Genomic DNA, 14,769 nt, shown 5'->3' with positions numbered 1-14,769 from the left:
TGGAGGGATGGATGGGTGGATGGGTGGATTCATACATGGATGGGTTTATCTGGGACATCACACTAGATAAAATATTTCCTAAAAATAAAGTAAAATAAAAGTGTGACTTTTAGTGAGTCCTAGGTGTTTATTCTGAAAGTTCATGGGTGAATTCTCAATTTGGGTCAGAAATGCAATATGGTCAGGACAAATGGGATCCAGCCTACACAGGAATGGGAGGGCATTTGCTCAAGGCTTTCCAGGACAAGTTGACCTTGGGAGCCTCAGTCAAGTGAAACACATTGGGTGACTCTGTCCTGAAAGTTGTAGACAGAATTTTTTTTTCCCAGAAACACTGTGTTACAGCATTCTCACATCAGCATGTCTCCAGGTGAACAGCTCACTAATATTAAAGTGGGGACTAGAATACAAGCACTCTGAGTTTAGCCCCATCCCTTTCCTGCCAGACCATCAGGGTTCTCATCAAAAATATTAAGCTCATGTTAGCTACAAAGATATCTGCAAAATACGAACCTTGGCTCTTAAAGTTGACTTTGATTCACCAAGATGCTGCAGCTCTAGCTGGCTGATTTTAAATCCATAGAGAGGCTACTGGCCCTTCCTCTTTCCAACACATAACTAGGCAATAGAAGCGGACTCCAGCTCACCCCCTCCCAAAGGCACTACAATGTCTCTGTGACATTTTTACCTTCACCCCAACTTTGCAAACATCCCCAAATTAAGATCAGATGACCAGTTCCATGCTTTCAAAAGCTTTTTCATCCCAGATCTTACCCTCATTCTAGAAGTCCTACCTGACTGAGGCCAGGAAGCAATCTCCAAAAAGCTGAACCCGCCCCCACCCCCCACCCTTTTGGTCCTGTTTCCCTGGCTGACTTGGAATGACTCACTCCAGTAACATTTTCCCCAATATAGAATGAGGCCGACAACAACAACCCACTGATTTTCTAAGGCCATCCTTGATCTTTTTCACCCGTTCCCCTCCCATATGTTACATTTGACTAGGTTTTAAACATCTGTTCCAAAAGAGGTACTGCTTGCTTCTCATTCGGAGCCTAGCAATGTGGACCAAAGTTCATATGACATATTGCAGAGTATGTTTAGTTGCAAATGCTATGTACAGGCTCTTTGAAATGTAGCATGTATGGCACCATGTGACACATGGTTGCCATGGCAATACACTTTTTGGCTGAACTACAGCATAAGCCCATGGAACATACATTGCTAATATGAGACTCTGCCCTGTGCTAATGCATAGGACAAAGCCAATCTGGGATCTGGGGCTCAAGGGGTTTTGCATGCAGCCTGGGTGGCAGGTGCCCTCTTCCTGCATGTGCAGGGAAGATGTGGCATCCTCTCTCTCCAGTCCTGCCTCCCAGGCTCAGGGCATGCTGTGCATTCTGCCATGCATGGAGACAGCATTTGCTTGAATATCGGTTTGCTATATTTTGTATCAAAGGGGGCCCCAGCTGAAAACATTTTATTTTGTAAACTGAAGTGAAAAATCAGTTTATGGCAGATCTTTTTTTGAATAATGACATTCTTTTTCCCAATTCCAGAATTCAACAGTCATGAGCAGAGCTGAAAATTTTAAACAAGTTGAGTACCTCCTTATTCATGGAACAGCAGATGGTGAGTTTCAGTTAATTAGACTTTTTAGTATCACAGACAGGTTTGCAATTTCACTACTGACAAAACAAAAGCATGAGGGGCAAGACTGTTACATTTACTTCAATAAAACAGTGTTGCTTTCCACAACTCACTTGTCTTGGGCTAAATGGGATGCTGAGTCCTAGAACTTCAAACAGTCCCTTTCTTCTTGTGCCTTTCCCACCCTTCCATGTGAGAAAATGAGAAAACTGGAGCGGCTATTAGTTACTTGATGTTTCCTTTCTCTCCCTGCAGACAACGTCCACTTTCAGCAGTCAGCGCAGCTCTCCAAAGCCCTGGTGGATGCTGGAGTGGATTTCCAGGCAATGGTATAGCAAAACTTTGTGCAAGGAGAGGGAACTTGCTGGTGGGGTCTGGTTTCCCCTCTCTGGGCTACTTCTCCTCACAGAGGTCCCAGGAGACAGGAAAGAATTAAAAGAGTTTTAATTTATCTAATGAGAAGTTGGAGAAGTGATATCCTTGAACCATATACAGAGTAACATTCAATAATATTAGAGAGTTGGGATTGAGAAGCACAATATTGTGTATCCTGGGAGTGTCAGAACACTGTTCTCCTATTTATGTGAGTGTTCAATCTTTCCCTATTTTGATTCAAAAGTAATCACTCAGTAAATGTGTGGCAGAGTAATTCTAAAGTGAAAACAGCATGATAATAGCTCAGCTCAAATGAAAATCAATTTCTGTCTAGTATGTATTACTAGCCGTTTTTAACAACAGTGGGATATTAATAATCAGTATGCTTCGGCTTTTGCAATTGCCATGTTATCTTTCGTTGAACAACCACAGGCAATAAACAATTAGGCTTGTTTTATAAAGTCAGAAATGTTAGAGCTGTTGTTGCCTATACAGAAGGATGTTTGTAGGTATTAAGTCAAATTCATTTTCTGCACTAGACCTTTACAGATTAAGAAAAAATATTTTTATATATATACACATGTATTTTATACATATATACACATGTACACATATATGTATATATACAGATGTATATATGCATATTTATATGTATATTTATGTGTGTTGCACTAAATATTTTTGTGTAAAATAATTGTCTGTATTAGCTAGAAAAGCCTACTTTTCCTCGTTTTCTTCTAACATATACACTTTGCTCTGTGCTCAGTTCAAACGGTGCCCGCTGTGTAGGAGTGGGACAGTCTTTCCATACAAAAAAGACCTGGTTTATATCCTTTGGGTTAGATTCTTATAAGAGGCTGAGGGGTTTTTTCCCCCACTATTCAAGCAAAAGACATGATAAATTAACTTTTAAAAATTGTCTAATTAAATTATGTCTCCATAATATACGTTTGCCTGGCACTGCCTTCCCACTTGTTTAATGCTGTATGAGTTGATAAATTTTTGCCTCAGGTCATCAACTCTTTCTACATAAATGTCAGACATACAGATAAAAAAATTCCAGTGAAAAATGTAAGTGTTGGCAAATAATGCATTTGACTTTTGACTTCACTTATGTTAAACATATATATGGGATATTGAAATAGATTTTTCCAGTTTCTTAGTGATATATATTAGGAAACATTGCTTTTAAAAAAACATTTATTTTAATACAATTTATCTTACTGTAGTGTAGGGGCAATTTGACACTTGATAACACTTAATTAAAACTAGTGGGCCTAATGGGGTAAATATTCCCTTCCTATCCATGACATGACTCTAAGTGTCCTTTGAGTCAAATTTGAAAATGGATTTGGATATTTTAATTAGAATATACATATCCTTAAAGCACTGGGCAGTAAAACCAAATGGATTTGTATATTTTAATTAGAATATACACATCCTTAAAGCACTGGGCAGTAAAACCAAATGGATTTGGATATTTTAATTAGAATATACATATCCTTAAAAGCACCAGGCAGTAAAACCAAATTCACAGTGAGTTCTCTTAGCACCTGCGAAGGACAATCAGAGACTTTCCGCAGGACAGAACAACATGCACTGGAACCGTTCCGGGGGAAATTACACACCCTCTTTGATCACATTTCAGTTTATAAACTGACTCAGGAATTAAAACATCCTGTTTTATACCACATATGCTCAAGAGCTCCTCTGAATTAATTTAAAAGAGAAAAGACAACTGACTTCCTAATTCCGACCTCTTTTTCTCTCTCTCTCCAGTGGTACACAGATGAAGACCATGGAATTGACAGCAGTACAGCACACCAACATATATATACCCACATGAGCCACTTCATACAACAATGCTTCTCTTTACATTAGCACCTCGAAACAGCATGCCATTTAAAGCTTATTAAAAGACATTTTTATTCTCATTATCTCAAAACTGCATTGTCAAGATGATGATCTTAAAAGAAATACAGTCAAATGAAAAAATTTAAGGTTGCCTTTGTTTCCAAATTTCATATCTATAACCCCAAGTAGGGACTTCTACCTTTGCAACAGATTATTATTACCTTACAGAAGTTTGAATTATTGTCTCATTTTGTTTATTATTTAAAATAATTTCCACATCAGTTGCTGAAACAATGAATATGAATTGTTTCTATGGGACCCTTGCATAGGTTCCCTGGGCAGCATTTTACTTTTTCTAACTGGACTAGACCAAATCTTATTCTCTTCCTTAAAGGGATGGCACAACGTGGGCAGCGATGTCACTGAAGCAGGAGTAAGAAAAGGGAGGGTAGAGAGAGAAGCTAGCAGGGCATGGCTAGGAACCTGAATCCAAGCACGCTGACCCGACCCGGCTACTGTCAGCTCCTCTCAGAGCAGAGCTGTTCACAGCCAGACTGGCACAGTTTTCTGAGAAAGACTATTCAAACTGTCTCAGGAAATCATATATGCAAAGCACTGACTTCTGAGTAAAACCACAGCAGTTGAATAGACTCCAAAGAAATGAGAGGGAAACTGCCAACAATGCAAGGCCCCCAGGTGCCAGTTATGGCTATAGGTGCTACAAAAACACAGCAAGAGTGATGGGAACGCATTGTAAATGTGCTTTAAAAAATGCTGATGTTGCCTAGTGAAAGAGGCAGCTTGGAACTGAGATGTGAACACATCCGCTCACCCTGTTAAAAGATGAAAATATTTGTATTGCAAATCCTAACTTGAAGGAGCCCTTGCATCAACTTTTCTTATTTCATTTCTTTGAGCATCTTAATTAAAAGAATATTTTAACTTCCTTGCGCTTGTTTTTAAAAATTGAAAGTAAACTAGAAAGTTATGTATTATTATTCCTTTTCTACATACTGTGGAATTTCTCCTGGTCATTTAATAAATGTGCCTTCATTTTTCCAGAAGTAATGAGTTTTGTGTCTTGAATCAAACCTAAACCACATTGGCATATGGACACGTTTATCCAGAAAGGCTCTTGTTTATTTTGCTTGTTATCACAGACTGCCTTGTAAACATGGAGAGAATTCAGTTTTTGTAAAAAACTAGATACATAGAAATGTGTTAGATTAAGGAGTTCATAGAGCTTTTATCTAATACATATACAATTTCTGTTATCATACATATATAGCTTTTGAAAAATCAACTTAAAATAATTTTATTATTTATAATACATAATTTATAGTTTTATCACAGGGAACTATTCTGAGGTTCACAAGAAAAAATAATATCAACAGTATCATCTTGGTAGCTCTGAAGGCTCAGTAGAAGCAAAAAAAAAGGCAAAGTCAATCACTTGTTTGACTAATTATTTTTCATTGACATAAGTATATTAATGAAAAGACCACATTAATGAAAGCAAAGATTTCAGATGCTCAACTGAGCCTAGCAAACTCAGCTAGATGACTGAGAAAATGCGATTTTTTTGTTCAATTATTTGCAAAATGGCCTCATTTTAAAAAAATTGATTTAATGAAGTTTAACTTAGCTTCAGACCATTTGCAGGAAAAAGTTACCCTAGACAGAGTGAGCTAAAGCATAAAAATCTAAAAATGGAAGACATAGAAAAACATCCATCAATTCAACATGAGACCAGTGAGTCATGCATAGGAATGGACAGAGGATTGTGAAATTCAGCTTCAACCGTATTTTCAGAGCATGCCATTGAGTAGCTTCACCTTAATTAAGGCTCAAATCCCACTCATCCCTTGGAACCATAAACCAACCTTCAAACCTGTAGGGCTCTTGTCATAAGTCTATTCCTAAATAGTTCCATCATCGTGAGTAGCTTGACACATCTTTGCAGAGTTCTATATCCAGAAACAACAGTCATAGATCATATGTTCACATCCAGGACTGAATTAATAGTCATAACAGCAAATTAAATAGACATTCTCCTTTTATCTTAATTGAAACCAGATATTGTGCAACATCAGATACACTACAGGCATTAATAAGATCCTTGTACAATAGTAGATGTTCAATATCCAATATTATACAGATATTAAGACCATTGTGTGGTATCTAATAGTACAATATCTGACTTGATATTGTGCAACTATTGTAAAATACTAAAACTCTATGAATTCATTGTTCCTTTAGTTTCTAAACCTGCTAAATGTTTTCTCTGGAGCCCAAAGGTGATAAAAAATCCAAGCACATATTTTTCACATAATGAGTGTTTCAAATGGTAATAATGTGATTGAAGTTAAAGTAGATTTCATTTTAACCACATAGGACAAATTTTACTCTCCAATGAGAGTTTTTAATTAGCTTATTTGAAAAGGAAGGTAAAGAAATTGGCAAATAAACTAGAGAAAAAATCTGAGGGAAAGTTTGCAACATAGGAACTAATCATACTGCTATAGACTTCCCTGCCATTGACAGCCGCAGTCTCAGCAGGTACGTGGATGGCTAAGACTCCTTTTGTAAACCACCTGTTAGAGTGCCCCAGTGCCTAGGGGTGCAGACCCCACAGGAAGGGAGAAGTGTTCACATCTCTTATATGAATGTAGAAGTTTGTTTTTTAAGTTCTAATCAGGACTTTCAGAAAATCACTTTAAAAATTATTTTTGAACAGTTTTTATTGCAAACCTTGCTAAAAATGGTTTCTTAAATAGCAGGGAAAGAACATAATTCAATGCATCTTGATGACTGGAGGCCACCACCATAAAGACCAATGATCATGTCAGGCTGTATGTCGTTCTGAGTGTTTCTTGTCTTATGCACAGGTGGTCACTGAGGCTACCAGTTCCACTTGGCATTTGCTGCTGTTTCTAAGTTTCTCTAAGTTGATGTGAGATTCCAATTTATAAAACTACTAGATTTGTACGATATTTAAGATCCAATAAGCTCTAAATGAAAAACATGCCAAAACACAAGAATGGCTTTTTTATAGATTAAAGTAAGAGAATTTTGTTCTGCCAAATTTGAGACAGATCCTTCAGCAGTGTCTGAATGATCTGGAGTATATATTCAAGATGTCTGAGGGATATAGATGGTTGAGAATGAGAGATGAATGTGGGTAATAAAGCATAATGTCACCACCCATAAGAAAAGCTCAGACCACAGTATTAGTAAGATCAATGTCACGCTCAGTAGAAATTTATCATCTTTCTGCATGTCACCTATCTGTGACAATATTAATATTTAAACTCAATAATTTGAATTAAAAAGAAAGATAATTCCCTTACTGCTAAATTGAGAATGGTGTCATTTCTGGTGTTACAGTCTTTAAACTTCAACAAACTCAATCAAAGTTCTTGTTCTACATAATCTTTCATCTGAACAATCATCTCAAATTTGTCAGATTATTTAAAATGCACGTATGGTGAGAAGTGTGACCCATCAAACAATCAAAACCCTAAATATTCCATTAAGTTTCTCCTATCTAAAGTCATAATATTTATGACTTGTGAGCAAAAAAAGGTATTTCATTGGGTATGTTTGGTTTCCAATGTTACTCACAGGAAGATGAGTGACAAAGAAAATGTAACATAGAAGAAATATTTCTCATCTGAACCTGATTCTGGTTGCATGAGCCAGAATGCATACCTTGGTATGGAGGAGGGCAGTCACACATCGCCTCCTGCTAGAGACTCAGTGCATGGCAGCCGAGATTAGATGGACATGGCTTAGAATCTCAGGTCACCAGTCACAGTGAGAAACATTTTAAAAAACACTACTTAGCCTCTTTGAACCCCAGTTTCTTAATTTGAAAGAAGTACAAAAATATCTGCTTCACAGAATTGTTGCATTGCTGTGAAGATTTATATATATACTATCCCTGGCATTGAATCCATGCCTGGCACCTTCCTTTCCCCTTTTTCCTCCCTCTATTTGCAACTATTCAACTTCTTCTCCTGGTCTGATAACTCCATAGATTATACAGGTTGTCACCTTAGGTCTCTGTGTCCACAGGTGCTGGGCACATGAAGGAGCTCAGTAAGCATTTGCTTTTGTTCCAATACTGACACGTCAGTGAGAATCCTTTTTGGATCTTTAATCATTCTTAATAAACTGACCAGCGCATCTTCTGATACAGGAGTCCCCCTTATCCACTGGGGATACGTTCCAAGACCCCCAGTGGATGCCCGAAACCACAGATAGTACCAAACCCTATATATACACACTATGTTTTTCTTATACTTACATATCTATCATAAAGTTTAATTTATAAATTAGGCAAAATAAGAGATTAACAACAATAATTAATAATAAAATAAAATAACTATAACAATATACTGTAATAAGTTACGTAAATGTGGTCTTTCTCTCTCTCTCAAAATATCTTACTGTGCTGTACTCACCCTTCTTATGATGATGATGATGTGAGATGATACAATGCCTATGGGATGAACTGAAATGAATGAATGATGTAGGCATTGTGACATAGTGTTAGGCTACTATTAGCCTGATGATTCATCAGAAGGAGGATTATTGAGCCATTAAGATTTCAATGATTGGATGTCAGGAGCAGACGATGTCGATGATTACTTGAACAGAAGCACTGCGATACCACAACAGTGGATCTGATAACCAAGAGGGCTCTACTAAGTGACTAATGAGCAGGTAGCATATACAGCGTGGATACTTTGGACAAAGAGATGATTCAAGTCCTGGGTGGGACAGAGCAGGATGGTGCAAGCTTTCATCATGCTACTCAGAAATGCATGCAATTCAAAACTTATGAATTGGGGCCGCCCGGTGGCACAGCGGTTAAGTGTGCACGTTCTGCTTTGGCGTCCCGGTGATCGTCGGTTTGGATCCCGGGTGCAGACATGGCACCACTTGGCACGCCATGCTGTGGTAGGCATCCCACATAGAAAGTAGAAGAAGATGAGCATGGATGTTAGCTCAGGGCCAGTCTTCCTCAGGGAAAAGAGGAGGATTGGCAGCAGTTAGCTCAGGGCTAATCTTTTTCAAAACAAACAAACAAACTTATGAATTGTTTATTTCTGGAATTTTCCATTTAATATTTTTGGACTACAATTGACTGTGGGTAAACTGAAACAGTGAAAAGCAAAACCATGGATAAGGGGGGACTACTGTAGGTTTTACTTATGGTTCTGTCCACAGCCTTTGTATAAAGAGCAGAGCATAGAACTAGGCTCTGGAGAGTTACAAACGAGGGATAAAACACTATTCCTACCTTTAAGGAGCTTATAAACAAATGGAAGAAACAAGTCACATAGCAGAAATCTATGATTCTACACACACCAGAAGGCAAGAGTACCAAGAGACAAAGCTAAATCTATGGTAAGAATGGATGAGATGGGTAGGATGAAAAAGTGGGCAGGTGAAAGGTGGCTTCTGAACTCATAGGAGCCAGCCATTGTTTGAATTTTGTACTACACTTAGAGTTCCTTAATAGTCTTAGGATTACTGTTGATACCGTGCTTTCCAGAACATTTTTCAAATACAACCCCAAACGTATTATATAAAGGAATGCTCTACATGAAAGGATTGATAATAAAGCTATGTGCCTGGAGTTACTTATTAAGTAACTAAGGAGTATGCTTGAGCCTATTTGGTTTCAATCTTAACAAAAGTTTATAGACCACTCACAGAGAGTTTGGTTTGAGCCTCTGACAGTCATCCTGGGTAAAAGATCCCTAAGGAAATGATTCCACTTTTTCTGCTATATTCTCTACTGTGCTGCCAGACTAATCTTTCCAAAAATTCATGCCTCTCCATTACTCAAAACTCTCAATGGATAAAGTTCAAATGTCCTAATATAGAATTTAACATCATTTATAATGTCTCCAACTTGTATTTCTACCTTTTCTTACTGGTCTCCACTACTCTCCTAACACTTCACCATATTGGGCTGTTCTCTGGGTTCCAAATATGCCATACATCAAATATGTCAGGCTCCAGTTACACCACATATCTTTACTTTTTTATTTCGTTTTTATTTCAATACTGACATGTGTTTGAGAATCTCTGCAGTTCTTGGAGTAGGTTTCCTTCTCTATTTCCATCCTAATTCATATGCTACCTCTTATATAACATTTTCCTCAAACTCTACCCTACTCAAAGTTCCATCCTTGAGTTATTCATGGCTTTCATCATAGAACAAACTCAATACATATCACATTATGTTATAGCTATGTGTTACTCTGCCCTTAGAAGCAAGGATCACAGTCCTATTTTCATAGTTCCAGCACAAAGGGTAGTAGCCAATACACCAATAGAAACTGAATTGGAGTGACAGTTATATCAGTGACTTGCAGCTTTCTAAGGAAAACACCCAAAGAGATCTCTAAAATAAGGTATTACCCAGTAATCCTTGATTACTGGGCTTCCTCAAGGGGCTTGATTACAAGTAGCCTTTCAAAGTAGATATTTAGAGAATCATCATATTATCCAAATTACTCTCATAAAATTTACAAATGCTTGTGATCTCATTTCATTTCATTGAATGAATATATGAGATAGATATATTGGAAAATTTGGAGAGCAATCTTGCAATGATAGTAAAATAGTCAAGTGCCCAGGAGCAAACTAGGTACAGTTAAACAGAAACAGCGGCAGATCAGTGCAGATAGGAAAAAAACAAGCCACACTTTTAAGAGCCAAGAAAAATCCTAAAAGATCTAGGAATTGTGTTGAAATACAAGTTGCCTGTGATTCATTAGTGGAGAGCTTCTTTCAAGCTATGAGTTTAAACTATACCAAGGAGATATTCAGATTATATTTAGGAAAAAACTCCCCAATATCAAAAGCTGTTAAATGGTAGCAATTACAAAGTAAACTCACAAATCAAGAGAAAAGTACTAACCAAAACATTAGAGTTCTGAATGCAATTACCTCCACAATGTACTGCCAGATGGCTACAAAAGAATAATGGTCCCATCTGACCTATTGTAGGAAACAAGGAGGAGACAAATTTCAGGGAATGCTTTTTCATTAAGGGGTAAAAACAGAAGTCTAAGAAGTTCTAATAATGGGAAATCCTACTAATGACCTTGGAAGCTTTTACTGGTCATGGGAGCAACGCCATTTGCACCCAAGTCACTGCTCTCTGGGAAACTGAAGAGATACATCCTAATATAGCTCTCATAATATTCTGTTCATAAAGGTCAAATTGTCTACTCTTGGAATGTCTACATCACCAAGTTTTCTTAATATCAGGGGTCTCTAAATTTAAATGCTATGTTCAAACAATCAAAATGTTCCACATTGATTTCTGATTAACACCAAGAAAAAAAAAGACAAGACGCTTTGTGTCACAATTTAAAATGTTCAAGGAAATTAGTTAGGATAAATATTTATTTCCACATAACATTTCTTAGTTGTGAAAAACAATATCCTAGTCACATTTACACATTACTTAAACTTTGCAATAAATTACATTCAAGATATTCAGTAATTTTGACCAGGAATCTGAAATTAGGAGGAAATATAGAACACTACATTTTTCTTATAGTTTATATGATTTCAAAATATTAGGATTAACATAGGGATAGCATTAAAATTCACACAAGAACAAAAGGACTATAAAAATACTCAGAAATACAGAATTTCATTGGATATGATTGCTTATTCAAATAGTTGATCATGTGAAGGCTTTAATTCACTATGATCATTTTTAATAGAACAGTTATTAATATATTAAAACACTAAGAGGCTGCTTTTGGGACTGACTGGCATAACAGCTAAGCTAAATAAAGAAGCAATGGAAACGCTTACAGTATAGTATCTGTATTATAAAATATACAAAGGCAACACATTTGGAATGGAAAGCTTCTGTATTTTTCCTTGGCATTTATAAACACAGACTTTATTAACTGCAAATTTTTCTTATATTTTTTAGGCTTATGTTCCATAAAAGAAACGGCTCCTTAAAAGATTGTTAGGGAAAATTTTCAGAAGGTATCAAAATGTTGAACCTAATAAAGGCTTTGTTGTCTTTTTATTTTTCTCATAAGCTTAATCACAGGAGGATTTGTTTTCATTTTTAATGTATACTCATATACGGAATATGTAATTAATAGTTTGGAAAAGTCACAGGGCTCTGAATTACTGTACAATTGGACACCGAAGAGTACAAGGTTGAGGATCACTGGTCATTCTTAGGAAACCAGAACACTATGAGATTTCATCTTTATTACCTTCATATTCATCTAAAATGAAATGAAATACTGTATTTTTAGTAATGCTCAAAAATTCTTAACTCTACTTCCTCTTATATAAGCTTAGTAAAGATGGATTATTTCTTATGGACTGAAATAGCTATAGAACCTTCTCAAACAGAATCTGAGATTTTCACTTAAAAGATCATTTTTCTATAACATGCATTTAATTAAATTAAAAAGTGGAAAAGAGCTCTGCAGAAAAAAATTACAATTGGAGACCTGTCAGTCTAACATTAGAACATGATTCAAAAGCAGCATTAAGCAGTACATGACCGTTAGCAGCAGAATAACTGTACAGGAGTGGAATTTCATGTACAATGATTCACCATGTGGCATTCCACGAGTATGTGTAGAATAGGTTTATTTGGAAAACATTTGTTGTCAATGGGAGAGAAATTTCACAGCATATTTCTGGTAAAGGTTTATATTGAAAATCTCACAAAACTTACAAAGTTTTTCTAAAGCATTTCATACAAGCCTAGTATTTGATCACGTAACCACAACTCGAATTTTAAGCAAATACTACTTGACCCTTTGCATTAGTGTCTGATTCTTTTAAACAAGTTGTGAACACGTTTCTATATATTTTTTCAAATGACTTTGTTTGAGTTACATATAAATTCTTAAGTATTAAATGTATCATATTAAATCAAGGAAATGCATAAATACAATTATTAAAAAATGCTTTCAAACTAACTTTTTGATTTGGGTCTTTGGAAATAAGTCACTAATGCTAAGCTATAAAAAATAAAAAGAAGTAAGACTACCTTTCAAAATTCTTCTGAATGAAATTATCAGGTATCTTCAGGTCGCTAAAGTAGGAAAATACAAACTAGGTAAATATGACTTATCTCTTTAAGAAAGCTATTGCTCTCGTAAACTGACAATGAGAATCCAGTGTTTACAAATGTCTAACATACAGCAAGGAACACAGAGATTCTTGCAGTAGCTACTGTATATGCTCATAAGGGTGTCTCACGGCTCAGAAGTTTAAACACAGAAATGAAACAAGTATTGCACTACTTACAGTATGAAGGTGGATTTGGGACTAGAGACAGAATTTACAATACATGATCAAAGCAGTTTTATTAATAATTGTGGCACTCTTCTCATGTATATGGAAAAATAAATTGAAGATCAAGTCATAGACAAGTCTCCCTGTCAACACCTTTCCCTGAGTCAGCTTTCTTCTCTTCTCGGCTTTCAATGCTACAGGGAAAAAAAGGAGAAAGTTATTATTCAATCTAGCATGGCTACTGTGAGATCTGCTTGCTCAGACACAAAACCCATCAACCCCAAAGCACCACAAGGGCCCTCAGGCACTGCTCTTTCATGCTGCGAAGCATAGATAGATAGCAGCGATTAAACCCCCCTGCGCTCCGTGAGACAGAAACAAAGAACTGCGGAAAGAGGGAAATTCAAAAACAGAAACCAGAAAACAAAACCCAGACATTTTTAAAACAGTTCCAAAAGCATGCAAGATTAATACCAAGGTCCTCATCTGGCCAAATGAATCACTGATGATTGTTGAAAATGCCAGTCACGCCCCATCTTAAGATAGCACTGACACTATAAATGACACAAACAAGATGTCGCAGCAGGTATTTCTGGGCTCTGCTGCAAGTGGCTCATCCTTTGTGCATAGACTGTATCCTGACCTTTGGTGAGAACTGGGTCCTGGTCAGTAGGACAGACGCATCTCCACTGCTCTGGAGGAGGTGGTCACCCCACACGCTGCCCTCCACACACCTGTGCTGTCTCTTCACAGACAAACCCTCACCCTGTCCATCAAAGGAACCATGTTTCATCTCACTCTTTCCAGAATAAACTCATTCCCAAGCGGCTTATGTTTTATCTATTCTCCAATGAACTTTATTCAATGGGCAAGCTGGTAATGCAACTCTACCATTTTTGTTTTTTTTTTTTTTCTATATTCTTCTGATGCACACTTTTTCTACTCTCACGTTGACAGTTTTCATGGAAAATTCAAATAATGTGCTCATCTGCATGAAGCTCACACCAAGAGTACATGCTTCCAGAGGGGCAGAACCGCTCACTCCCCGACTACTTCCAGCTCAGCGCGAAGCCCCCCGCATGGGAGGCCTCTCCGTGTCCTTCCCTGCTGGTGACACGAAGGGCAACCCCTAGCCAGCCTCTGAGGCCCTGAGCTGGAAGAACCCATACATTTTTACTGTTAGCTGCAGCCCTTAATATAAATTTATAAAATAGTTGATGGTGGGGAAATCCTTGGTTTTATAACTCTTCTCCAAGTAATAAAGTGACAGTTAAAAACCCCTTTTTACTATGGGGCCTCCTGTGCAGCTTTCTTAGTGGTCAACAACTTAGACACATTCTAAGAGTGTGTTTTTTAAATTGTTTTTCCTCCAATTCAAACTAGAAACAGCCCTTCTCAGTTGTCACCACCACCCGGCACCATCAGGTAAGAAGTGCTGGAGCTTCTGCCATCTGTGGCACGCTGCCAGCGCTGAGCGCTGGTGTGAGCGAGCGTCTATGGCACCCGGGTTTCTGCCTGCCACACTTCTCAGCACACACTACTTACAGGTCAGAGCAAAGCAACTTTTTTCCCTTTTCT

The 14,769-nt window shown here is 37.3% G+C and overlaps 2 protein-coding genes across 18 annotated transcripts in view; one reads left to right on the top strand and one right to left on the bottom strand.

Moving 5' to 3' along the window:
* The window catches only part of DPP4 (dipeptidyl peptidase 4), an 86,805-nt gene extending 81,862 nt beyond the window's left edge, over positions 1-4,943 (top strand). The window contains exons 23-25 of the mRNA XM_023623018.2: positions 1,560-1,632; positions 1,906-1,979; positions 3,805-4,943. Of these exons, the coding sequence (XP_023478786.1) occupies positions 1,560-1,632; positions 1,906-1,979; positions 3,805-3,906 (249 nt within the window). The 3' untranslated portion in view covers positions 3,907-4,943. The remainder of the gene's footprint in view (positions 1-1,559; positions 1,633-1,905; positions 1,980-3,804) is intronic.
* A 6,324-nt stretch (positions 4,944-11,267) lies between these two features.
* The window catches only part of SLC4A10 (solute carrier family 4 member 10), a 275,630-nt gene continuing 272,128 nt past the window's right edge, over positions 11,268-14,769 (bottom strand). For 9 of the 17 annotated variants that reach the window (XM_070241885.1, XM_070241890.1, XM_070241886.1 and 6 more), the window contains one exon: positions 13,237-13,385. Coding sequence is in view for 8 of the 17 variants with exons in the window: in XM_070241888.1 (XP_070097989.1) it covers positions 13,319-13,385 (67 nt within the window). In the remaining 9 variants the exon portion in view is untranslated. Of the gene's footprint in view, positions 13,386-14,769 lie in introns of all 17 variants that reach the window. The other 8 variants (XM_070241888.1, XM_070241894.1, XM_070241889.1 and 5 more) reach the window with 1 other exon arrangement.

The sequence above is a fragment of the Equus caballus genome, chromosome 18 (assembly GCF_041296265.1).
Source record: "Equus caballus isolate H_3958 breed thoroughbred chromosome 18, TB-T2T, whole genome shotgun sequence".
Classification (NCBI taxonomy): Eukaryota; Metazoa; Chordata; class Mammalia; order Perissodactyla; family Equidae; genus Equus; species Equus caballus.
Note: the sequence above shows the minus strand (reverse complement) of the source record. Positions and strands in the feature narration are given on the sequence as shown.